The 24,428-nt window shown below is 55.4% G+C and overlaps 13 protein-coding genes across 13 annotated transcripts; 8 read left to right on the top strand and 5 right to left on the bottom strand.

Annotated features, from left to right (window-relative positions):
• Position 1: 1 nt before the first annotated feature.
• VTJ04DRAFT_6130 (uncharacterized protein) lies at positions 2-2,080 on the bottom strand (the record flags this gene model as incomplete). The annotated part of the gene is made up of 3 exons (XM_069364320.1): positions 2-242; positions 349-421; positions 2,044-2,080. The coding sequence occupies 3 exons, from the start codon at positions 2,078-2,080 to the stop codon at positions 2-4; spliced, it is 351 nt and encodes a 116-aa protein (XP_069218157.1).
• Positions 2,081-2,187: 107 nt separating this feature from the next.
• VTJ04DRAFT_6129 (uncharacterized protein) lies at positions 2,188-2,826 on the top strand (the record flags this gene model as incomplete). Its single annotated transcript, XM_069364318.1, has 3 exons — positions 2,188-2,214; positions 2,286-2,635; positions 2,706-2,826. The coding sequence occupies 3 exons, from the start codon at positions 2,188-2,190 to the stop codon at positions 2,824-2,826; spliced, it is 498 nt and encodes a 165-aa protein (XP_069218156.1).
• A 456-nt stretch (positions 2,827-3,282) lies between these two features.
• Positions 3,283-5,029, top strand: VTJ04DRAFT_6128 (uncharacterized protein; the record flags this gene model as incomplete). Its single annotated transcript, XM_069364317.1, has 5 exons — positions 3,283-3,432; positions 3,538-3,618; positions 3,704-4,383; positions 4,446-4,932; positions 4,991-5,029. 5 exons carry the CDS (start codon positions 3,283-3,285, stop codon positions 5,027-5,029), a joined length of 1,437 nt encoding a protein of 478 aa, XP_069218155.1.
• A 24-nt stretch (positions 5,030-5,053) lies between these two features.
• On the top strand, positions 5,054-5,353 carry VTJ04DRAFT_6127 (uncharacterized protein; the record flags this gene model as incomplete). The annotated part of the gene is made up of 1 exon (XM_069364316.1): positions 5,054-5,353. The coding sequence occupies one exon, from the start codon at positions 5,054-5,056 to the stop codon at positions 5,351-5,353; it is 300 nt and encodes a 99-aa protein (XP_069218154.1).
• Positions 5,354-5,773: 420 nt separating this feature from the next.
• Positions 5,774-6,484, bottom strand: VTJ04DRAFT_6126 (uncharacterized protein; the record flags this gene model as incomplete). The annotated part of the gene is made up of 1 exon (XM_069364315.1): positions 5,774-6,484. One exon carries the CDS (start codon positions 6,482-6,484, stop codon positions 5,774-5,776), a length of 711 nt encoding a protein of 236 aa, XP_069218153.1.
• Positions 6,485-7,559: 1,075 nt separating this feature from the next.
• On the top strand, positions 7,560-8,274 carry VTJ04DRAFT_6125 (uncharacterized protein; the record flags this gene model as incomplete). Its single annotated transcript, XM_069364314.1, has 2 exons — positions 7,560-7,565; positions 7,693-8,274. 2 exons carry the CDS (start codon positions 7,560-7,562, stop codon positions 8,272-8,274), a joined length of 588 nt encoding a protein of 195 aa, XP_069218152.1.
• A 492-nt stretch (positions 8,275-8,766) lies between these two features.
• Positions 8,767-8,982, top strand: VTJ04DRAFT_6124 (uncharacterized protein; the record flags this gene model as incomplete). Its single annotated transcript, XM_069364313.1, has 1 exon — positions 8,767-8,982. The coding sequence occupies one exon, from the start codon at positions 8,767-8,769 to the stop codon at positions 8,980-8,982; it is 216 nt and encodes a 71-aa protein (XP_069218151.1).
• A 13-nt stretch (positions 8,983-8,995) lies between these two features.
• Positions 8,996-10,865, bottom strand: VTJ04DRAFT_6123 (uncharacterized protein; the record flags this gene model as incomplete). Its single annotated transcript, XM_069364312.1, has 5 exons — positions 8,996-9,896; positions 9,956-10,352; positions 10,417-10,519; positions 10,581-10,662; positions 10,717-10,865. 5 exons carry the CDS (start codon positions 10,863-10,865, stop codon positions 8,996-8,998), a joined length of 1,632 nt encoding a protein of 543 aa, XP_069218150.1.
• A 728-nt stretch (positions 10,866-11,593) lies between these two features.
• VTJ04DRAFT_6122 (uncharacterized protein) lies at positions 11,594-12,024 on the top strand (the record flags this gene model as incomplete). The annotated part of the gene is made up of 3 exons (XM_069364311.1): positions 11,594-11,671; positions 11,801-11,825; positions 11,984-12,024. 3 exons carry the CDS (start codon positions 11,594-11,596, stop codon positions 12,022-12,024), a joined length of 144 nt encoding a protein of 47 aa, XP_069218149.1.
• A 487-nt stretch (positions 12,025-12,511) lies between these two features.
• Positions 12,512-16,874, bottom strand: VTJ04DRAFT_6121 (uncharacterized protein; the record flags this gene model as incomplete). Its single annotated transcript, XM_069364310.1, has 7 exons — positions 12,512-12,795; positions 12,863-14,116; positions 14,175-14,328; positions 14,383-15,422; positions 15,481-15,547; positions 15,603-16,673; positions 16,746-16,874. The coding sequence occupies 7 exons, from the start codon at positions 16,872-16,874 to the stop codon at positions 12,512-12,514; spliced, it is 3,999 nt and encodes a 1,332-aa protein (XP_069218148.1).
• Positions 16,875-18,612: 1,738 nt separating this feature from the next.
• On the top strand, positions 18,613-20,139 carry VTJ04DRAFT_6120 (uncharacterized protein; the record flags this gene model as incomplete). Its single annotated transcript, XM_069364309.1, has 5 exons — positions 18,613-18,656; positions 18,758-18,837; positions 18,930-19,643; positions 19,703-20,025; positions 20,089-20,139. 5 exons carry the CDS (start codon positions 18,613-18,615, stop codon positions 20,137-20,139), a joined length of 1,212 nt encoding a protein of 403 aa, XP_069218147.1.
• A 226-nt stretch (positions 20,140-20,365) lies between these two features.
• On the bottom strand, positions 20,366-21,379 carry VTJ04DRAFT_6119 (uncharacterized protein; the record flags this gene model as incomplete). Its single annotated transcript, XM_069364307.1, has 2 exons — positions 20,366-20,653; positions 21,371-21,379. The coding sequence occupies 2 exons, from the start codon at positions 21,377-21,379 to the stop codon at positions 20,366-20,368; spliced, it is 297 nt and encodes a 98-aa protein (XP_069218146.1).
• Positions 21,380-22,202: 823 nt separating this feature from the next.
• VTJ04DRAFT_6118 (uncharacterized protein) lies at positions 22,203-23,694 on the top strand (the record flags this gene model as incomplete). Its single annotated transcript, XM_069364306.1, has 2 exons — positions 22,203-22,510; positions 22,584-23,694. 2 exons carry the CDS (start codon positions 22,203-22,205, stop codon positions 23,692-23,694), a joined length of 1,419 nt encoding a protein of 472 aa, XP_069218145.1.
• Positions 23,695-24,428: the final 734 nt, after the last annotated feature.

Below are 24,428 nucleotides of genomic sequence, written 5' to 3'. Positions count from 1 at the left end.
GCTACTGCGTTGGGGGCGACGGCGGCCGAGCCGCCGGTGTTTTGTTTCTCTGATCTGACCGGCAGTCGAAAGGGGAGCGACAGGCGTCAAACAGCAAGTGAACGAAGTGGACGACGTGGGTCGATTCGGGGTGCGCGGGAGATGCCGTCAGTAGACTGTGTGTCTCAGGGCCAGGCCGCATGGCATCATTGTCTGGGGGCCAGTCGGAGGTAGTGTCAAGTCGTCCGAGGCAGGATGCTTCTCTGCATGAATCGCGAAGGTCTCAGCATAAGATTGGATCGAAGCCGGCGAGGTGGGACGCGGGCAGGGACGCAACCACGGCAGATGGAGCGGGGGACGTTGACGTACGGCGCACGGGGCTGCGATTGTCCGGGTCCTGTAACGGCGGGATCGTCGGGTCGACCAGAGTCACTGACTGTAACTACTTGTACAGAGTCGTGGGCTGGCGTCCAAAAGTGTCCGTGGAGTCGGCTTGCCGGATTGATTTTGAGGGGGGAGGGACGGGAGACGGGAGATGAAGTCAAGGAGTCGAAGAGCCGCCCTCAACCGCGTCCAATCCCAGTGGTCGGGCCGGGGAAGGAGACACAAAAACCAACCAACCACGGCGTCCAACACTGTTTGACTCAAACTGGACCCTCCGAGACTAAACCTCGTCGGTTCGAAATTGCCAAAAGATAGGGACAAGGAAAAGTGCAATCCACACCACCTGGAAATCCCAAGGGTTAGCGGATGGGGGCAGTGAATGTTCTGAATGTTCTGCAAGCTTCTGGGCAGCTGAGTTAGTACTTTATCCATGGCCGGGATGGGATTGCTCGCAGCGAAATGGAGCTAAATGGAGCACCAACGGAGTTGGTGGTGCTGGTGCTGGGAAACCCCTGAAGCACAGCGGCATGTGCGCCCACAATCCACCACACTTCGCCGCAGAAATGAATGCAGCAATCGAGGCAATCGATAAAAGCAACATGCTGGAAGAGGGTCCGAAGGCCGAAACGGGTCTAGCTCCGTTCTCGCTCCCAGGGGGCTGGGGGTCCACCAGCAAATCACGTCGAAGAAGCACAAGGTCATTCATCAGCCCTGCATGTGTTCCGTCCAACACTTGAGACTGTTGCTGCTCTCTGCAACCCAGAGTTGCAGACACTCAGGTCGCATGTTTCATGAGGTTGGGGTTTGCCCCGACTACCGCGTCGAGTAAACAAACCGGATTATTATCGTCGAGATACCTATAAGTGTCTCTTATATGAGCTAGTACTACTACATAGGAGATGAGCTACGGAGGATGGAGTCGGCATGACGGGATGAGATGGTGCAGACATGGAATAAGTAACTCTGCACTTTTTGATCTTGACACTTTGTTCAAATGATCCAACCTCGACTTTATCCAAGCACTAGCTAGGCGTCCACGAGATCAGGGACGAAGCATGCCCGCACTGGAAAGTGTGTGATCGACGAGGATTGCATGTTGATGGTCAGAAAGCCGTCAGATGGAAAGACGAGCCTGTGAGCAGAGAACTACTGGGCTCAATATTCACTTAATTCATAACTTGTCGACCAAAGCCACCCTCTGCACGTCAATAGGAGAAATCCCATCCTAGTCCCCGTACTATATATGAGATAGCGAACTGACCTACTTCCACGTGTCGCAGCCCGCGATAGTTCGCTGCAGGTGATGTCGTCACACACCCACCCCAAACATCTGCAGCATCCAAAGGTCAAGGGCCTCTCTGCAGCGTTCACTTGTATGGCCCGGTCCAGTCCCACCGTGGGGGCGGGGATGAAGTGACCTTGGCGAGGGCCTGCCCCGACACGTGCATGGAATCCCGGATTTGGGAAGTTGGTTGCCAAGGCTCGGCCAGACCTGTCGTCTCGCCTTGTCTTCGTCATCCGCAGCCTCAGCCTTGGTTGCTGTGCCGTCTTCAAGAAACATCGGAACCTGCCACACACCCTCCACCATCGACGCTGATGATCACTTGTTAGCCGGGTTGTCGCGTCCTGGGGAGCATGCTCTTGTCGTTCGGCGCATCCCCTGAATGACACGTTACGCACCTGAGGTACCTGACTGAACCCGCGGTCCTCCGTTCATTGCGCCGCCGTACGAGCCCGCGGGCCGTTGACTCCGGCTCCGATCCCGAGCCCGACTAGACCCCGACACATTTTTTCCGGATCGCATGCCAGTGACCGATTCGCACAATGGGCTCAACCTTCTCAGCTATCAAGGTGAGCACCATCACCAACAACCCCCCTTGACCGCAACTCTCTAACCAGCACGGTTCGCACTCCCACCACAGACCCTCGTCGTCCCAGCCGTCATCTCGCTCCTCCTTTTCCTCGTGACAAGCTTCGTGCTCGTCCCCCTCTGGCAGCGCTACCGCAACCGCTACAGCCAGTACCTCCCGCTCGAGACCATCTCCAACCAGACCCTGTCTCTCGGGGCCAGGATACGCAACGCCATCGTTCGCATCGCCGTCTCGACTCCATGGAGAGCCATGGGTAGCCGCGGCGTGGTGGTCGCGGGCCGAAATTCGTTCGATTCGGAAGACGGGGAAGAGCTGGGTGCTGTGAATGAGGCTGCTGCGAGGAGGGCGATAGGTAGGCAGAGGGGAGGGAATATTGATACCACACCGAGGTTGAGCCGAGAGTGAGTTTCCTTTGGCCTCTGGTTTGCCTCCTTCATTGACCGCTTTGCTGACGGTTTTCTACTCAACTAGTCTTGAGGAAGGGTTCATGGACTCCAGCGAAGAGGATAGCGACGATAGTGACGACAGCGATGATAGCGATGATAGCAACAACAATCGCAACAACAACGCCAATGGGCGTAGACCTAGGTAGCAGCTTTTATGGCAATAAGAATCTTGTCAAATCATTCCGTCAAGCAATGGAGTTGGTGTTTCTACTGGTCCTTATGACGGCTAGAGGCATATCATGTCCAATGGGCGATATGCCTTTATCCGGTGTCTCCCACGTGTCTCTGTCTGCAAGCCAAGACTTCTCGATCCGGCCTTTGGGCTTTCGCCGCACGCGACAAGGCAGAAGAAACCATCCGAACTTCGATGGCCATCTGAGATCCGGACTTCTGCGGGCTTGAATTTCTGAAGGAGAGTTTGGAGGATCCTGGAGGCGAATTTCCTTTTTTTTTCCTTCTCCATTTCCCCTTATTAGAGTGTTTAAACTCTCGATAGACTATCTTTCAGACTACTAAACAGAGTCGTTTCTCTCCGACCCCGACTTTCGTTTGCAAATTCCCGGATCCAAAGAGAAACGCAACCTCCCCTTTCAACCGTCATCATGGCGACTCCGGAACAGCAGGCCATCGAACTCAAAAACCAGGGCAACAAAGCCTTCGCTGCCCACGACTGGCCGACAGCCATCGACTTCTACACCAAGGCCATCGAGTTGTATGATAAAGAGCCGACTTTCTGGTCCAACCGAGCACAGGTCCGCGCCCACCCCGCCGAAAAAATACAACCCCGCCAACCCCGCGATGCCCCCCTCCTCGATCAAGTCTCTGGGGTTGTTTGCTGATCTCCCCTTGTGCAACAGGCATATCTCAAGACGGAAGCCTATGGCTATGCCATCCGCGATGCCACCAAAGCCATTGAGCTCAAGCCCGACTTCGTCAAGGTGCGCCATCTCTCCTACCCCTTGGTCGCATCTTCGGCAGCGCGGACCTCCCAAGTCTAACCCCCCGCCGCGTACTCATTATTAGGCTTACTACCGGCGAGCGACCGCATACGCCGCCATCCTCAAACCCAAGGATGCCCTTCGCGATTTCAAGCAATGCGTCAAGCTCGACCCCAACAACAAGGATGCCAAGCTGAAGCTCGTCGAGTGCGAAAAGATTGTGCGCCAGCTCGCCTTCTTCGCCGCCATCGAGGTCGGCGACGAGCCGTCGGCCGCCGATGGCCTCGATTTGGACAGCATGGTGGTGGAGCCGAGCTACGACGGCGTGCGCCTCGAGAAAGAAATGACGCAGGAGTTCATTGACGACATGATGGAGCGCTTCAAGAACGGAAAGACCATCCACAAAAAGTACGCGTACCAGATCATCATCGCCGTCAAGAAGCTCGTCTACGACGAGCCCACCCTGGTGGAGGTCGACATCCCCGACGACGTGCAGCTTACCGTCTGCGGCGACACGCACGGCCAGTACTTTGACTTGATGGAGCTGTTCAGGTTAAACGGCAAGCCGAGCGACAAGCATTGGTACCTGTTCAACGGCGATTTTGTCGACCGCGGGTCATGGTCGACCGAGATTGCTCTGGTGCTCTACGCCAACAAGTGGCTGCGGCCAAACTGCTTCTTTATCAACCGCGGCAACCACGAGACAGACGACATGAACAAGGTGTACGGCTTCGAGGGAGAGTGCAAGGCCAAGTACAACGAGCGGTGAGTTTTCTGCTCTGTTTTGTTTACTCTATCTCAGTGACTAACATACTTCCCCTCCCCAGCACCTTCAAGCTCTTCTCGGAAAGCTTCTCGGCCCTCCCCCTCGCCACGCTCATCGGCAAGAAATACCTCGTCCTCCACGGCGGCCTCTTCTCGGACGACAACGTCACGCTCGACGACATCCGCAAGCTCGACCGGCACAAGCAACGGCAGCCCGGCCAGTCTGGGCTGATGATGGAGATGCTGTGGACCGATCCGCAGGCGGAGCCCGGGCGCGGCCCCAGCAAGCGCGGCGTCGGCCTGCAGTTCGGCCCGGACGTGACCAAGCGGTTCTGCGAAAAGAACGGCCTCGAAGCCGTCATTCGCAGCCACGAGGTGCGCATGGAGGGCTACGAGGAGGAGCACGACGGCAAGTGCATCACGGTGTTCTCGGCGCCCAAGTACTGCGACATGACGGAGAACAAGGGGGCGTACATCAACATTGGGCCGGATTACAAGTTGAGGTTTGCGCAGTTTGATGCGGTGCCGCATCCGAATATTCGGCCGATGGTGAGTATTGAAACTTAACTTGACTCTGGGTTGCATGGTGTTGACTGTTTATCTCCAGGCATATGCGCAAAGCTCAATCATGTCCGCTCTGATGTAGAAGTGTTGTCCGTGAGGGCGGAGGATGCTTCGCAACACGCCGTGTGATCAGAGCGGGTATGAATTGGATAGCCATGACGGTTGGCAAGGGGAGGCGACCCGTACACACGTACCTAATGAAGGGACCCCTGTGGAAGTAAATGTCCAGGTTACATGCGGTCAGAACGTGAATATTCGCGAGAGCTGTCGGAGTCTGAGCACGGGAAGGAGCCCGGGAGTTTTTTTTGGCGAGAATAGACACAGACACGAGGTCTCTTTGTTTTTGGAATGGGTTTGGTCCGTTTGTTGGCCGGTAGCATATGAGGATCTAGATTCCCGTAGCTAGATATCCGGATGATACCACCGATGTGTGTACCTTCTTTTGTTCCCGCTCCGAGTGGGTGGCAGGGTTTGTTAACAAGTTCATGATAGGAGGTAATTGGGACTCCTTCGGACGCTATATGTGAATTAATTCCATGCTCACCTCTAGGATCATAGACAGTGGCACGGGTCATTGGAGTCTGGACAAGTCCATCCCTCCTCTTCTCCCGCACCTTCTCCTATTTTTCCACCTCGTCCTCCTGTCTTCTACATTCTCACCACCCATACCCACTCATACACACCATCAACAACCCACCCTCTCCTTCGTACTCCATACTGGTACACCACCAACCCGTTTTACCATCCCCATCACCGTCAACCACCTTTCCTCCTCACTTCCTCCTCCCTATCTTGACTGTCCAAACCAGACTTGATCTGACACCCATCACCTCCACAACCCCGCCTCCGCCTCCCTCCCAAGCAAACTCCCCAGCCAGTCCCCGCACGCAGCCACTCTCACCATCATCATCTCGGCCACCCCACCACCACCCTCGTCGTTATTGTTTGCAGAAGAAATCTCAGAAAAGGCGGTCACACCGGCAACGAACGCGGCTAGATCCTCCCTGGGGACTCGGATCCACGCGTCAGCGGCGACGCCTGCTGCTTTTGCTGCTGCTGCTCTGGTTGTTGTTCCTGCTGATGGTGATGGTGATGATAATGATGGTGGTGGTGATGGTGGGGATTGGGATGGGCAGTGAAGGTGGAGAATATCGATAGGAATTGCGGCGCCCGTGTCGCCTAGGAAGAGCCTCATAGCACGGGCGAGGTGGGCGCGGAGGGTGAGTGTGTCGATGATAACCCCCATCCCCTCTTGTGTTGGTGGTGGTTGTGATTGGTCTTGTTGGGCAGTTGGTGGTGGTTGGGATGCGGAGGAGGGGGAAATGATTTGGAGGTGGGCGTAGGCGAAGGGGGGGTGTCGGATGGTGATGGTTGTGGTCGGGGGTTTGGGGTTGAGGGAGTGGCGTTTTCGTTTTTTGGTCGGTGCGGTTGTGGTGGTGGTGGTGGTGGTGGTGGTGGTGGTGGTTGGGTCGATGTCCATGGCGTCTGCTGGGAGGAGGTCGGTTGGTGGTGGTGGTGGTGGTGGGTTGGTGGTCATGTTGAGCTTCCAGTCCCTCAATGTTCTTGTGTTTTGTTGATAGGTTGTAAGTGAGACGAGGGAGATGGGGTTTGGGTTGGTGAGGTGAGAAATGTGAGGATGTTTTGACTCGTTGATGACGGTCAAACCCTCTCGGTAAATGGAGTTAGAATATTAACTTTTGTATGTGATCGGTGAGGTTGAGTTGGGCTGGCATTACAAAGGTTGAAGATACATCTGAAATGTCCAGATCGAGTCGATGGGATCGACAAGTTTTGAGGCCCACAAGTCTAACATGACTGTATCGGGGCGTGACCTCGATTGATGCATCGCCACGTGAAATGCCAGAGTCTCTTTGTTGCTAAACTTACTGGAATGGAGAACATCCGTTCCCTGTCATCCAACTTGGGAACTTTATGAACGGCCATCCCTCGATGTGATCTTGAGAGCTGAATTTTCCACATGATTGTCTAATCGAATAGGACCTTCACCGTCCTCTCCGACTTTGATCGCAAGCTGTAGGCCAGCTGACCTCCAAAGTACCATCCGAGTCCAGGCGTTTCATCGTGCATCATTTCCTGAGAAACCCATCATCCCGTTGTTGATTGAATCCAGAACATCGTGTCCAACTCCAAGAATGCACTTCGGATTCAGTAACTCCAGCAACTCCGCCATCCATGATATTCTAGTACAAGTACTATGAGCGCTTGTTCCATTCCCAGTCCTCTCCTGGGCAACCTCGACAACTTCACGTGCCCCGTGGAATCCACCCTTGACACTACTCTGTCCTTCTCAACTTCATTTCTGCGGTATACAAACATGGTCCTCACGCTGGTCTGGTATTTCCTTAATCCAGTTGGAGCCGTAATGAGGCTCAGCTTCAACATCCTCGGATTGATAATCACCCCCTTGGTCTGGATTTTACGACCGGTTTATTCCCTCGTGTCAACAACGCTCAGTTGGATCATCGCGCCTTTCTTCATCCCCTGGCGGATAACCGTTTGGTTCTGGTACTTTCTGATTGATCTCTACTATGAATTCGAGGCAAGTCCTACATTTCCACATCTCAAATTCCCACATTGCATTGCTTGCTAACATGTGTGTGTGTGTGTGTGAATCCAGCCCATCATCATCTATGTGAGTTCCCACAAACCCAACCACCACCACATCTCCTCCAACCATCCCCCCTTCCTTCTCCTAACAATCCAACACTAACCCCCAACCCCCAGCTCTCCTTCGCCATCCTCCTCGGCCTAACCGCCGGCTTCTCCGTCGGCCTGCTCACCCTCCTCATTCTCCGCCTCCTCCGCGCCATCTTCCCCTTCCTCCGTCCCCAAGAAGGCCAACAACAACGTCAACGCCAGAGATTCACCATCGGCCGGCAAAAGGCAAACCACAGGCAGATCCCATCACTACCATTCACAACCACTCCCCGCACACCACCAGAACTACTGGCGATTATGCAGGAAGACTTTCCCGTCCCATATGATTCCACTTCCTCGTCCCCCTCCACCCCTTCAGAGCACGATTACGACGCCGACGCCGGCACCGCCACCACGACAACCACCACCACTACCATCGGCACCATCAAGCGCTTGCGTACTAGTCCCAAATCCTCCCCCTCCCCCTCGACAGCTTCTTCTTCGCAGCCTTCTCACCCCCGTCAACACCACCGCCAGCAGAAACAGCAGAAACAGCAGCAGCAGCAGCGCCCGTCATTATCATCACGGCGGCGGTGGTCGACGGGAGTAGCGGGGCGCGCGGGACTGTTGGTGGAGGATACGATTCATGAGGAGTCTTCCGATTATTAATAAGTATGTACCTAGCTAGGGACTCGGAAGGATGATGAAGTGTGCTGTACCTAATGCTAGTAGTACGGGGACGGTGAGGTGAGGTGAGGTGAGGTGAGGTGAGGTGGGATGGAGGTTAGGAATTGGGATTTTAATGTTATTAAGCTCATTCGTGATGGGAGGAAGAAGCAGGGCTACTCGTTAAGTAATGTTGGGTCGTGTCAGACAGAGAGTTCGTTCAAAATGTGATTGAATGGCATCAGAAGAATATATGGCCGAAGAAACAAGCAGATAATAATATAGTGACTCAGAGATCCAGTCAAGGTGTGTGTATTATTTACCAGAACTGCGCTAGGCAACTAAGGGACCTAAATAGATGGACAGGTAATGAATAATGCACAATCCCAACCCAACCGCTGGGAGTGCTATCGTCTCGGCCGATGAGACGAAAACCGACCTTCCGCTCCGGCGCCAATCGATGATGTTACCGGCATTACGCTGCATACAACAGCCATGACAACCCCCACAGCTACGGTACCATACGATACACCCGCCTTCACCCAAGCCGTGTGCAAAAACGGACAGAAGAACACCCAGCTAAGCCTCTCCCCATCGATCACCAACGAGCGGCAGACGCAGCACCAGCAACAGCGGCCGCGGCAGCAACCGACGCCACAACACCCTTCTTCAAATCCCCATGTTCCTCCTCTTTCTCCTTCTCGCGGATAGTGCCCCGGAAGAACTACCTCCGATACACATCCCTCTCCCTATCCCAATCCCTATCTCTATCCCTCATCGGTGGGGGCGACCGGCTCCTGCTACGAGTCCGGCTGTGCCTCGACCGATCTTCATACTCCCGTTCCCTCCGCCGATCCCAATCCCTATCCCGATCGTCCCTGCGCCGCCACTCATCCCTCCTCGGCCCGCCGTCGCGATCGCCGTAGCTGGGTATGTACGTGTCCACATCCGGCCTTCCGCCTCCGCCGCCGCGCGGCGGACGGTCGCGGTCGCGGTAGCTATCCCTGTGGTCGCCATCCACGGGCGGCGGGCGAGGGGGTAGGCCGTGGTCACCGCCGCCGCCGCGTCGCCAGGCAGGAACGCGGGTGTCTTCGGGCGGGCGGCTGTTGCGCGGGGGATAGCGGCTGCCGTTGGGCCCGCCGCCGTTGCGGTAGCTGTCGCTGCCAAAGGAGGCATTGTTGTTGTGGCCGCCGTCGTGCGGGCCCCGGCCGACGGTGCCGCCCTTGGGCGCGGGCGGCAGGGCGGCGCGGCGGTCGTGGAACTTGCGCCGGTCGAGTTCGTGGCTTTCTTCGAAGGAGGGGAGCTCGTGGGGTTTGGCGGGGAGGGGGTTGTTTTTGAAATAGGGGTGCTGGAGGGCGTCGATGGCGTTGATGCGGGTGCGCCAGTCGAGTTTGAGCAGTTCTTTCAGCAACGACACAGCGTCTGGCCCGTACTCTCTGAAACGTTCTCGGAGGTTTCCTTGCCTGGGTCGTGGTTGCAGGGCCTCGGCACCGGGCAACAACCGCCACCCAGGCATGTTTTCTTCAGTGGGGGTTCCACAGAGCTCGAAGATGAGCTCAAGCTGATGGCCATCGCTTTCGCCAGCGAGGATCGGCTTGCCAACCAGCATCTCGCCAAAGACACACCTGTGACTCGGTCAGCGCAATCACTAGAAAACGACAACACGTCAAAAGGAGCAGCTTACCCAACACCCCACATGTCAATAGCTGTGGTGTAGCGTTTGAGGTGCATCAGGAGTTCCGGCGGACGGTACCACCTTGTGACCACCAGGCTCGTGTATTCGCGGACCCCTTCACCACCGCCACGGCCCGGTCTTGGGATGTCGCCGACGTAATGCCTCGCCAGACCAAAGTCTGCGATCTGGAGAATGCCTTTGTTATTGACGAGAAGGTTGGCAGCCTTCATGTCTCTGTGCAGGATATGGTTCTCATGCAGGTACCTGACACCCTCCAGGAGCTGGAGCATGTAACATTTGATCTGGGGAACGGTGAAGTGGACGGAGGGATTGTCGAGAAGGCCCGAAAGATCATGGTCCATGTATGGCGTGACCATGTAGAAGATGGGCTTCTTACGCTTATCGGCTGCGGCGCAGGTTAGTGACGGAAAGCTGGGCCGGCATATAAGCAACGCAAAGGGTGAGCTTACAGCCTCTAGGCGGGTGCTCAACCGCCATGTCTTCCAGGCGCAAAATGTTCTTGTGCGAGAGAAGCTTCAAGAGCTTGATCTCGCGGAGGGCGGTGATGGGGAACTGGGGATTTGCGGTCAGAAAATGATGCGGAACTGAAAAGGTAGGACAAGTGAAAACATACGCCATCCTTCTCATTGTGCATGATGATCTTCTTGACGGCGACCAAGGCACCCGTCTTCTTAGATCTTGCACGATGGACCTCGCTAGATGCCGTGTTAGAGGTCGACCGTCTGGCAAGCATGCCTCCAGAAACTCACCCGAAGGTGCCCTCGCCGAGCTTGCCAAGGATCTCATAGTCGGTGATTCTGGAGCAACCGACATAGCTATCCCTAGGTCGCTGATGGGAAATGGCAAAGCTCCGAGGAGAGAGCGTTGTGTTCGGCTCGTTGGATTCGTCGATGCTCATGGTCGCTGATAATGAGCGTGTTGCGCTGGCGACGCGAGAGCCGATGGAATGATGGATGATGTGATGTGAGAGTGAGAGTCGCTGTGCAAAGGCTCAGTGAGATCTCGCTGATGGGGAATCTCGAATTCTATAATTCCGTGAGAGTGGACATTTCACATCGAGAGGTGATGACGAATTCCGATCCGCAAGAAATGTCAACGCTGTAGTCCGATTCGAAAGTCAGAAAGTCAAGAAATCCGAGAGTTGAGGTTGAGGATGAGAGACGGCGCAAAGCCAAGCTCAGCTGGCATGCACCTTGCTGGTTTGCTGGTCACCCCGGCCATTGTCCCGGCCAAGACTCCAGGGTCCATGACGGCAGATTGTTGCCTGAGGCAGAAATAACGCCAAGAGAACCGGGGAGCGTTATGGTTACCAGCATTACAATACTGTGTAACGGATAACACTAAATTACGCCAAGCCGGATCTTGACCCCATCACCAACTGCAAGCAACGAGCAACCTCCATCATATCCCGTGCAGACGACCCTCACTCAATTGCGCCGGACCGACTTCACGAGAGCCGGTACGTACGGACGAGCCCAACACACGAAGCCACGATCCCCAATTCGACCTTTTCCAGCTAACAATCCACGCGCACCTAGCTCCTCGAGGCCCAAGTCGACCCGGACGAGACATCCCATCAGACAACCCAAGCTCCCCCTCCCACCTTTCTCTCTCAGCATATCCACAATGGCCGCCGGGCAACCCCCCGTTCGCCCAATCTACCGCTTCTTCGCCACCGGCCTGGGCGCGACAATGTGGTTCTGGGTATGTTTGTGTTCCGGACATGACATGATGGAGGAATCTGAGGCTGCACGGAACTGGAGGAGCTTCTCCCCGCAGGCTTGCCTGTTCATGATGACCAAGTTACCCGGGCTAACTCTGTGGCTTCAATAGATCTTCTACAGGGCAAAGAAAGACGGTACTGCTTCCCAACCCCAACCTCATTGTCTTTCCGCTACATATTACCCCTCGGCTTCTCCTGGAACAATCCCTCTTCAAATAATAGCCTCACCACGCGAATTTCGCCGACTGCTATGATAAACCTGACGCCGCTGCTAACTTATATAACCTTTGTAGGGCCCGTACTTCTGGGCTGGAAGCACCCTTGGGACCACTAAATTGAAATCGGGGTGGGAGGATAGACCGGGTGTGGTTCGCAGAGAGATATCTCGAGCTTGTGGGAGAGGGTATTGTATATACGATTGGAATGGAATCCGAAAAGCCATTGCTGAACAACAACACCGTGGAATGATCCTCTTCTGAGGAACTTGAACGAATGCTCACAAGGCCTGGCATCCTTTCCAGATGTTGCGAGGGGTTGGGACAGCCGGGTCTGATATCATACCACATCCACCACGTCGAGTCCCTTAATCTGCCCCAGCCCTCTCTACCTTCTCAGGTCGCAGTAGAGCTCAGCGGGGAACAGTCGTCACGACGAAGTCAAGAGGTATATCGACAACTCTACGCAGAGCAATCCGACGACGCTCCATCCACGCTGTATTACATGTCCCCTCCCAAAAAGAGCCCCATCTCAAACGCCGGATTACCACTGAAGCCAAGGCCCCAAAACTCTATACAGACCAAGAAAAGAAGAAACCCCTGCGTCTAAAACGCCATATTCTCCCGAATCACCTTGTACTGCTTCCTCACTTTCGCCCGCTTAAACATCTTCTGCTTGATCCTGCCAATCAACCGCGCAAACCCGGCAAACACCCAATGCTCACCGATCCAAGCCGAAACCCAGTACGCCGCGCCGAGGCCCACGATGAACACCTTGAACCCCGCGCTCAGGAACGTGAGCTCCATGAGCTTGTAGAGCCATCCCGGCGGCTGGATGATCATGAGAAGCGTGACGGCCAGCGTGGCGGCGATCGTGGCGACGAAGGGCCCTGAAGACGTAGGTGGTTAGGTGATGGGTATTTCGACATAGACAGGGCGAAGAAAAGAAAAACTCACAATTATGCCACGGCTCCTTCCGAAACGGCTTCCCCGCATTCAACACCACCCCCGAGAAAATATACTCAAAACAGCTCGTCAAAAACAGCGCCGTGTTCTCCGAGTTCTTGATGTTGGACTTGTCATGGTCTACCACGGGGGGTATGTACCAGCTCTGCCTGCGCACCGCGACGAACGCGACCAGCTGCACCGCGATCGCCACGGCCATCTGGCCCAGCAGCGGCGCGAGCACCTTGCGCGAGACCAGGTCCGCCGTCGGGCGCTTGCGGCACAGCTCCCTGGCGGGGCCCGCCCAGCTCATGAACACGGCGATGGGCAGGATCAGCGCCAGGTCGATGAACAAAAACTGAAAATCCCCCAGGTTCGACGCTGACGCGTACAGGAAGCTGACCGAGGTGAACTGGATCGCCGAGTACAGGCTCATGTACTTAAAGCAGCTAAAACTCGTGACGAGCGACGCGCGGCCCTCGCGGATGACTTCGGGCACGCAGCCAATGTCGAAGACGCGCGACGTGAAGGGCGCCGCGACCGACGCCTCGGCCTCGGAGAGCGAGATGCCCACGTCCGCCGCTTTCAGCGCACCGCAGTCGTTCGCCCCGTCCCCGCAGAACCCGCACGAGTAGTCGATGCTCTGCAGCTTCTCCACCAGCTCGTGCTTCTCGTCGGGCGACATGCGCGCAAACACCCGTCCCGCGACCAGCATCCGCCGCAGCACCTCGGGCGGCGCGTAGTCGACGACCCAGCGGAACACATCGCCCGTCACGGCGAGGGAGTAGTTGCGGAGGTTGGTGATGTCGTAGGGCAGGGAGACGTCGGTTTCGGGTGGCGCGGGAAGGGGGAGAAGGGTTCGCGGGTCGAGGCGGAAGGCCGGGTTGTTGATGCTCTCCCACTGCAGGGCGGCGTTGGGGTCGGCGGCGTCGCCGGTGAGGAAGCGCGGGATGAAGCAGTGCGCCGTCTGGTCGATCATGCCGCATTCTCGGGCGACGCTGACGGCGGTCAGGATGTTGTCGCCGGTGCACATGAGAGTGCCGATGTTGGAGTCGAGCAGCTCCTTGATCACGGCGGCGGTGGTGGGCTTGAGCTTGTTCTCGAAGATGATGAAGCCGACGAACTCTAGATCGGATTCGACCTGCTGCCGCTTCATTTTCTGGGCTTTCACCCAGCTGAGTCTGGGAATATGCTTGGTCGCGCAGGCGATCACACGGTATCCCTTGTGGGTGTACTGCGAGAGGAGCTCGTCATAATCAGGAGGGACTGGACAAAAAAGTTAGCAATATTACGCCGCCAGCACGGCAAGCTTGACTCGACTTACAAGTCTCAGGCCGGCAGATCTCCCGCATACACTCCGGAGCTCCCTTGACGTAGATATCGCCGCTGGGTCGGCCGAAGGTTCTAACGATGACACTGGCCCGCCGAAGCTGGGAGACAAACTCGAAAGACCTCAAGATGCCGAGCTCGAACGGATCCTAGAAAACATGTCAGCGGCTCGTTCCATCTGCCCGGGGTTGGGGATTCCTTACGGTTTGTACCGCGCCATCCGTTTCATATTTCGCCCACGATGGTGGCCGGGCCACCGCCGGCCTCAGGTTACCCTGTTCTTCATCGTCGGGGTTGGCACCGTCCATGTTGCCTTCCTCAAACGACCAGCCCGTGAACTCGAACATCTTCAGATCAAGAGGGTCGCCCACCGGCTCTCCGTCCACAATCCTCAGCGAATGGCAAGTCGCCATGGTGAACAGCGCAGCATTCCGCGTGCTTGTGGGATCCGCGTTCGCGAGATCCGACACCAGTTGATCCGGCTGTGTAATGAGTTCGGAGAACTGGTGCTTTGTTCGCGAGACGACCCGCACACCAAGAATGTCGAGGCCCTCTTCGGTCAGCGTTCCCGTCTTGTCGAAACACATCAGGTCGAGCTTTCCCGCGACGTTTACCCGCTGAGGGCTGATGCAGAATATCTGCTTGGATTTGAGGCGCGACAGCGCAAAGCTCGTACCGATGGTCAGTGTCGCCGGAAGGGCGGGCGGCACCACAATGGTGATGAGATCCAGGGCGCGAATGACGATGAGGTGCCAGGCCAGACCGAGCCGGACGAAGTTTACAAAGGACACGACGAAGCCGAGCAACGCCACAATGCCCATGACGGAAATGTAGCGAAAGGAGTCGCGATAGAACTTGAAACCTGACGGTTTCGGAAACAGCATCGACCGAACGAGCGCACCTTTGGTCGTGTTGAATCCCGTCCTCACCACCATGGCAAGGGCCACCGCTTCGCCATCGCGGTCCTCTTGCGGACGTCGCGCGCGCACGATCTTGGTACCGCAGAAGAGAAACGACTTGGCCACGTCTGGGAGAATAGACGTTGCTGAAAGATCCATCCGGTCCAGAGTAGCGTTGGTAGCCGGGATTTTGGAAACGGGGATGGACTCTCCCGTGAGCATGCTCTCGTTGACGATACAATCGCCACTCAACAGGAGGCTGTCGGCGGGGAACTGACTGAGGCTGGGGTCGCTAACCTCATACACATCCCCTGGCACAAGGTCGCTTGAAGAGACGTAACGCCCTGGTTATTGTCAGGAATGTTTTTCTCTGGAGTTCTCCAAGGGAAAATGAAGACCTACAGAAACCGTTGCGTAGGACTCTCACATCGCAGACGAACCGGGACATCTCACGGAGCCGTTTCATGGTCTATTCCTTCTCAGCATGTAGGGCTCAGCCAGGGATTAATCGTTGGACGACTTACGGCTTTTGTCTCGATGAGCGTAGTCACGATACTGCCGACGGAGATGACAAGAATGGCAAAAGCATAGTAGTAATATTCATCCAAAGACCACAAGATCAAGCTTGCGATTTGGAAGACATAGAACGGGTGGAAGACCTCATCGACGAGCAGCCGGAACACCGACTTCTCCTCAATATCGATGAGGTTGCTGCCGAACACCACGTCCCGGTGCGATTTCTCCTCGTGGTCAATGCCCCCACGAATATCGCGGACGTTGGACCACGAGGGATCCTTCCAGCCCGTGCAGAGCAGGAACTTATCTCGTATGGGATGGAAAAAGAACCTCACGTAGCGGTAGTTGATGCTGCGCAGGTCCCTCAAGATTGGATCTGGGTCGTCAAGCATCATGGATGAAGTCATTCTGCTGGGTGTGCCGAAAACTGTCGATAGCACCCTCCCGTACGGTTTGGATTCAACATCCAGAATGGCCTGCTCGTTCCATTGATTCTCAATGACCACCCAGTCGCAGTCCTTCAGGAAGCATGGCCGGCCGATGAGCTTGACGCGCCAACGGGGGATCCAACGGAGGATGAGCCAGCCAAGCCCGAAAGTTGAGACGCAGAAGAGGACGTAGATGAGGAAGCCGATCTGACTCGTCCGGAAGCCAGCGATCACAATGTACAGGTCCTCGTTCACCATGTACAGTTTCTGGGTTGAACGGTTCGCAGACGTGCCGCTCCGAGAAGAGACAATACTGTCGCGGCGTTGCAAAAGCCTGCTGGCTGCTGAGCCTCTGGACTGTGTCGAGGTCCGCCGGAGGTAGACATGCTCGTTGTAGGCGGCATCCATCTCGTTGTCCATGTCAGTCGATTCATCAAGTTCATCAAGATCATCCTCAAAGGGAATTTCGTCGAGGTCTCCAACGGAGGGTCTTCGTTCGAGGAATTGCAGAGGTTCGGCTTCGGCTTCGTCAAGTTGCTCATCTTCCTGGTTATAGAAGGTGAAGGTCGTCGTTGAATCTGCCCGAGCCCGTCGGTGACTAAAAGCAGAGACGCTCGTGGGGAGAGATTCGGCAATAGGTCCCGAAAACACCTGGTGGGCAGAGATAACAGTCAGGAATACAGAGCTTAAAAAGACAAACATCTTCCAGGAGGCGGGTCGAACCTCGTTGTGTGCCATCTCTACGGTCTCGAATATGCTGGCGCTGCTCTGGTTTGTCCCAAGCCGGTACAAACCTGGCCGGGGCGCCTCATCCCCGTCGCCGGGGACGGCGCCATTATGGCTGACATTCATCTTGCCGGCTTTTCTCTCTCAAGACTCGGCGCGGGAGGACAGGCAAGCTGGACGCGTCGGCATCTTCAGGAACAGGATCGCGCGAATTGGGGTCGAGTGTGCGAGAGGGTTAATTGGCGAGACCAAGGACCATTCCCCGGGATCGAGTGGCTCAGCCTGCACCAGCACGGCCTACAGATAGGGCTCTAGTGGTGTTGATGTTGAGGGTGGGCGTTGTGGATCATCCGCATCTGACACCCCGGATACGAAACAGATGTTGACATGACGTCTGCAACGCCCAGCATGTTGGATGAGTCCCAGTAGTTGCATATGTAATCTAATATCGAAGGGGCTGGATTATCTCTGGGACATGGGTGAATTCCCCGATTGTTCTTGGCGGTCCCGGCTCCCTGGATTCTGCGCTATGCTTGTTTGTTCCAAGGCATCATGGGCTACCTCAACTGAATCTGCTGGATGCCGATAACCCCATGGCTTAATTACAAACGATACAGAGGATGGGGATTCAAAAATCTTTTCCTGTAGGACCAGTGTGTATAGGTGAGCAGATCCCCCTTGTCAGATAGGTTTTGGCCCACGTTAACAACATTCCTATGTAAATCAGTGGCTTACACAGGAGGAATGCCCACCAAGTTCTAATATCGGCCTTGTTCGTCGAAGATCGATAAGTACCTACATGCCAGATTGCATGAATATTGCAATTAATAGATGTTGACTGACAGCCAATTCCTCGTAGTTCATAGGCAGAGTAATTCGAGATGCTTATCCAACTGTTATGATTCCCAGGTTGATTCCCTCGGCCAGCTCAAGCACCTTGATGTCTTTGCTGGCTGATATGTCACCCTCACATCAATCTCTGGCCGGACAACTGGCCAAGTCCCACCTCATGCATTCTTTTCCAATTCCTTTCCACAAAATTTTTCTGATATTACAGGTCTTTATTGGGCTCAGTACGTAAGGATTCTGATGCGATTCAACCTCGGGTCTAAGGGCTGCTATCCGAATGGTCATGGCTCTGTCGGGCAAGAGGACAATTGCGCCGCCAAGTCTGCTCCCGATAGGCGTTCGCCAGCGCCGATGAAGTCATCCCTGCCGGTGGAGCTGCTCGAGGATTGTGAGGCAACGAACTTTGGCTGCGAGGGCAGCATTTGTTTGACGTTACCGTTACGATAAACTGACACCAGAGCGGTGAAGAAGTTCGCCATCACAGTTTTTGACGGCGGCCAGCAAACGGACTTACTGCCGGACGTAAAATTACCCAAGAGAAAATGAATCAAAACATAATTTTTTGTCGGATTCTGGCATCAGTTGTTTGTGATCCTGCGAAGGGAATGTGAGAACTGCTCTCTCCCTCGAGAGGCCATAGATTATAAACATGCATCTTCCATGTGCAAAACCCAAGTCAAACCCAAAATCGAGGTAAGGGCAAACGCTCTGGACTGTAAGAATCCGAAAAGTGAGTTCGTGGGGGATGCACCCCTGCCGCGACAAGCATCCAGTCTCGACCAAAGCCGCTGCCCCGCAAATTTTCTTCGAGCGCCCCAGTGCAGGCCTTTCCCCTCCCTCAACATTTCCCGGACACCATAGGGAAGCGGCGGACACCATCCTGCTTTTCTTCTTTTTCACTTTCACAACCCGCTTCCCATCAAACACCATCCTCCTCGACCGACCCAGGCCGCGGATTCTTCCTTCGACATCACACAACCCATCCTTTCCGCGACACAAAAAATCACAAGTCACCATGGCTGAGCCGATCAAGAACAAGCGGCCTGACCCCGCAGCCCCGTACGTTTCCTCGGCGCGTTTGAACCACATCCTCTGCCGTCGCCATGCCACCGCTGCGGATATGTTTTCAATGACCTCACACTGACGCGTCTCCCCTCCAGCACCCCTCAGAACACCCCGGCGAACACTGCGCCCATCTCGTCGCACGCCCAGCAGCCCGGCCTTGCCAGCCTGAAGGAAGGTTAGTCGCCTATCAACGTTCGGTGCCCAACCGATTGCCGACCATCGTCTCGAATGCCGGACATGTTGCTGATGTGTTTTGTCCGACCACAGAGGACCTCACCGCTGCCTCCATCTTTGCCAAGGACCCCCGCCTCGTCTCTCTCATCCAGGGCCGCCTCGGCGCCCTCGTTGGTCGGTCGTCCGGCTACATCGAGTCTCTGCCCGCCGAGGTCAAGCGCCGTGTCGCTGGCCTCAAGGGCCTCCAGAAGGAGCATGCCAAGCTCGAGGCCGAGCTCCAGGAGGAAATCTTGGCCCTCGAGAAGAAGTACTTTGCCAAGTTCACTCCTCTGTACGAGCAGCGTGCTGCCATTGTGAACGGCAAGGCCGAGCCCACCGAGGAGCAGGTCAAGGCTGGCGAGGAGGGTGAGGAGGAGACCGAGGGCGCCGCCCCTGCCAAGAAGGACGAGACTCCTGCCCCGAGCGACAATGCTTCCAAGGTGTCCGGCATTCCCGAGTTCTGGCTCTCGGCCATGAAGAACCAGATCTCTCTTGCTGAGATGATTACCGACCGCGACGAGGGTGCCCTTAAGTCCCTTGTTGATATCCGCATGGAGTATCTCGACAAGCCCGGCTTCCGCCTCATCTTCGAGTTTGCCGAGAACGAGTACTTCACCAACAAGATTCTCACCAAGACCTACTACTATCAGACCGAGAGCGGATACGGTGGCGACTTCATCTACGACCACGCCGAGGGCGACAAGATTGATTGGAAGCCCGGTCAGGATCTCACCGTCCGCGTTGAGCAGAAGAAGCAGCGCAACAAGAGTACGTGCCCTTCGTTTTCGTATGGCAATTTTCTGTTCAAAGCTGACCCACGTCTACAGCCACCAAGCAAATCCGCATTGTTAAGAAGACCGTTCCCACCGAGTCCTTCTTCAACTTCTTCTCCCCGCCGAAGGCCCCCACCGATGACGATGACGACGCCGCGTCGGATATCGAGGAGCGTCTCGAGCTCGACTACCAACTCGGCGAGGATATCAAGGAGAAGCTGATTCCTCGGGCCATCGACTGGTTCACCGGCGAGGCTCTTGCTTACGAGGAGTTTGACGAGGAGGAGCTGGGCGACTTTGATGAGGATGAGGACGATGACGATGACGATGACGCTAGTGACGACCAGGATGACGAGGATGAATCGGATGAGGATGAGGTAAGCTAGAAAGTCCCGATACTTCGTTCTGAAGCAACCACATGCTAACAATTGTTTCTCCAGGAGGATGGCGGGAAGCCAAAGCAGGAGCCAACCGAGTGCAAGCAGAGCTAAATAGCCACTCTCTAACAATGAATGGCTTCTGCTGCTCTGAGCACAGCACGGAAGTCACCTTTTCTCTCATCCATCACCGCAGTCCCCCATCACATACTGGTATAATTCTCTGGTGACCCCACCGCGGCTTAAGTACGGCCACCCCCGGCTAGGTTGGAGGATGCATACACAACCCACTCCATAGAGGCATGGGATCAGGTCGGTGCTAGGGTTTCGGAAGGGCGGGTTATCGGGAGAGCATTCTGACGTGCATCGCGACTTGGTTGTTTTCACACAAATATCCACCTATCCCCCATGGGAGTTTGTTTTCTGTGCTTTCTTTCCCCCCATCTCGGTCAGGGAGCACTAGTCCTGGTGATTTGACATAGACGGTAGCTAAAAGGAGACGGCATCTCGGGGCTCGATGGCAAGTGTTGTTGTCTCCTTGGTGACCATCATCATGAATGAGGTTCTCCTTCTGGAAGGGTGGTTTGCTCCGAGTAATTTCAATGTTTTGTTTCGAGGATGGGTCTGGCTGGGAAAGGACACGACATTACAACGAGGGGAAGATAGTAGGCAGTACGAACAGGAAGAATCAATGGATTGTGATACGTACGCAAACTGTTACTGATTTCCGTACTCGTATATCCAGCTGTCTCTCATCTAGAGATGGCGATGGTATGACGGAGGCATCGTATGTCTATCAGGGGATTGTCAAATCTTGAATGATGGTTTTGATGCCGTTCCGGTTGACGAAATCTCTCGTATTCTGTGGTCTGAATTTTGGTTTCCCAATTCACCGGCCCGAATTCCTGATACCCGGGAGGCGACTCTGTGGTGGCGAGGTTCGGATTGGGGGAGTTGGAAATTTTCTGTTTCGTTTCGTGACATTTTTCATGACGAAACGGAGGATGAGGCGAATCGGTGCTCGGGCGCCGCCTCTTTTGGGAGGATCAAATCCGTGAACGAGGGTTAGGAGATCTTGACTCCTCTTGAGAAATCCAGTTGGTGAAGTAAGCAAGCTGGATAAAGGAAGCTACAGAGTGGATATGGACTCGGACGTCGTCATCGATTTGTATTCGGGGTAGAATGTTCTGTCTATTCGTGGTGTGGGAAGAGGGCTGAGGAAAAACTGAGCTCCGGTCCCGGGTAAGTGATGCTCCGGGCTTGGATGGGAGTCCACCACGCCTTTGAGGCTGGAATTGGATACTAGGCTCACGTGTGGTGGAACGTGGACGTACCAGGTACATACCAACAACATGGTTCTGGGTACAGCCAATCTTGTGGTTGTTGATTCTACCATGGCGATTCCAGCGAGGGCGTGCGTCTTGGAGTCCCCTTACGCTGAGGATGGGTTTCCAGTCCACTCCAGGTCACTTTTAGGGGCATGCGACTACAGTCAATTTTGTCAATTGTCTGTCCAAATAACTCAATTCATGTCTTCGAGGCCCAATTCCTATTGGCATTGACACTTCAAGGCCAACCTGGAGGAGTGACGGGCAGTTTTTCGAGTCCAACATAGGAACCCCCCATTGCGCGGCCCCGATGAGAAGCGCGTGTTGTGCGGGATGGTGGAGGGGCACCACAGAAACACCCGGAAGCGCACCAACGGCAGAATCTTCAAGATGAGCTCAGAGCTGCCAACAATATCCCAGAACTCAAAACAATCCCGAGTTTTGACCTCGATTCGACAACAAGTGACTTGGTGCCTGGCGGATAATGGATATGCCTCCCTGGTAGTGTCAGGTACCTCACCTGACATTGACAAATGCGTGGAGAGTGGGCTGCATCCCGTCATCCAAACTTTTTTCTCAGTGACTCAACCCCGCTGTAAAATAAATTCGCCGGCCCCGCCATAGAACAACCCCCACCGTGGGGCTGCCCTTCTTGCAATAACGTCCACTCCTGAACTTTTTGACACGACTTCTCTCTCAGTTCCAAGGAGCAGTTGTGTTTTTCTTTCTTTTTACCTACTTCGTCCCTACGAACCTCGCTCTCTCTTTGTTCTGACATAGCAGCCACCAGTTCTTTCTCTCGACACACCATACCCCCCAAGTACTGAACACCTTCTCCTATCTCTCAGTATGGCGAACCCACGGGATATTGCCCGGAGCTCGCTCTCCAACACCGTCTCCTACAGCAGCCTCAGCGTCTCCCCGACAGCCACTTTCCACTCTCCCCCGCCAGGAAGCCAGGGCAGCTACATGGCCTCGGCTCTCGCACACAGGCCCGTCCCAGAGAGGCAACTCAAGCCCTTCAACACCGAAGACATCAAGATCTTGCTCTTGGAGAACGTGAACCAGACCGGGAAGGACATCCTCACGGCCCAGGGCTACCAAGTCGAGTTCCTCAAGACCTCCCTTCCGGAAGCAGAACTCATTGAGAAGATTCGGTCTGTTCCCCCCTTATGACACCCCAATTCGCTGCTGGGATTGAATGTAACTAACAGTCTCGACTTATCTCAGGGATGTCCATGTTATTGGTATCCGGTCAAAGACGAAGCTGACGGCCAAGGTCCTCGCGGAGGCCAAGAACCTTCTGGTCATCGGCTGCTTCTGCATCGGCACGAACCAGGTCGACCTCGACTACGCGGCCAAGCATGGTATTGCCGTCTTCAACTCGCCCTTCGCTAACTCGCGCAGCGTCGCCGAGCTGGTGATCGCCGAGATCATCTCGCTCGCGCGGCAGCTGGGCGACCGCTCGCTCGAGATGCACCGCGGCACGTGGAACAAGGTCAGCAACAAGTGCTGGGAGATTCGCGGCAAGACCCTGGGTATCGTCGGGTACGGCCACATCGGCTCACAACTGTCCGTCCTGGCCGAGGCCATGGGCATGTCAGTCATCTACTATGACATCCTCACCTTGATGGCCATCGGTACGGCGCGGCAGGTGCCGACCCTCGAGGAGCTGCTGGAGCAGGCCGACTTCGTGACGCTGCACGTGCCCGAGACGCCCGAGACCAAGAACCTCATCTCGACCAAGCAGTTTGAGCACATGAAGACGGGCTCGTACCTCATCAACGCCAGCCGCGGCACCGTGGTGGACATCCCGGCGCTGATCAAGGCTATGCGCTCCGGCAAGATCGCGGGCGCCGCGCTGGACGTGTACCCCAACGAGCCAGCCGCGAACGGCGACTACTTCACCAACGAGCTCAACAGCTGGGCCGAGGACCTGCGCGGGCTCAACAACATCATCCTGACGCCGCACATTGGCGGCAGCACGGAGGAGGCGCAGCGGGCCATCGGTGTCGAGGTGGCCGAGGCGCTGGTCCGCTACATCAACCAGGGCATCACGCTCGGCAGCGTCAACCTGCCCGAGGTGACGATGCGCTCGCCGGGCCTGGACGAGGACAACCGCGCCCGCATCATCTACATCCACCGCAATGTCCCCGGTGTGCTGCGCAAGGTCAACGAGATCCTGGCGGAGCACAACGTCGACAAGCAGATCTCGGACAGCAAGGGGGATATCGCGTACCTGATGGCGGACATCAGCGACGCTAGGGCGAGCGATCTCAAGGAGATTAGGGATAACTTGGACGCGCTTAGCTCGAGGATTCTGACGCGGGTTCTGTACTAAAATGAGAGAGGGCGAGGGGATGGGTAATGTGTGGGAGGTAGATGCGCAAGGAGTCTGTCTGGGAGTTTGGACACTGGTGGGGTCAAAATAGGGGGAAACGGCAAGTTCAACATTATGGAATTGGGCATGGGTTTCTCTTTTGATGTTGTTTCAACATGCATGTCCAGCACAGCATTGGGATGGGTTGGCCTGTTGGCTTTAGTTAGAAAAAATATATGAGAGAATAAAAAGGAACTCGGCAAGTCTTGGAATACTGTCTGGTGTTGTCTTTAATGTTTTCATCAAAGTCACTCCATAAGCAATCATGCCTGCAACGAGATCCCAAACGAAGCCCCTTGTGTGTTCTCATGACGGAAAGTACGGAGTATAGCATGCGTTGCATATCGAGTGCCCCAGTATCCCCCATGATCCGGATCTATATCCCGGACTCGGGTACCTACGCCGGCCCATCCCTGGGTCTCTGCATACACACGGATTACCTGCATCTTTCCGTGCGTTTCCCTCCCCGAATCGCAAGCAATGCTTCGAATGGAGGGTGCTTGCGTGCTGCGGGCGCCGAAATCTGAAACGCTGAGTTCAAGCCCGTGGAGTGTGTCCCGGTCCTAGGTGGATGCAATGATTTCAGATTAGTTGAGGCTTGGATATCTGTCCCATCGTACACTATTGTGTTAGCCTTGAGGCATGAGCCTTGACCTGTCATTCCAGGTTCGAGAAACAGACTAGAATGGATTGTA

This window comes from Mycothermus thermophilus (genome assembly GCF_041956435.1).
Source record: "Mycothermus thermophilus strain CBS 625.91 unplaced genomic scaffold VTJ04scaffold_4, whole genome shotgun sequence".
Lineage (NCBI taxonomy): Eukaryota > Fungi > Ascomycota > Sordariomycetes > Sordariales > Chaetomiaceae > Mycothermus > Mycothermus thermophilus.
The sequence above is the reverse complement of the archived record's forward strand: the minus strand, read 5'-3'. Positions and strand labels throughout refer to the sequence as shown.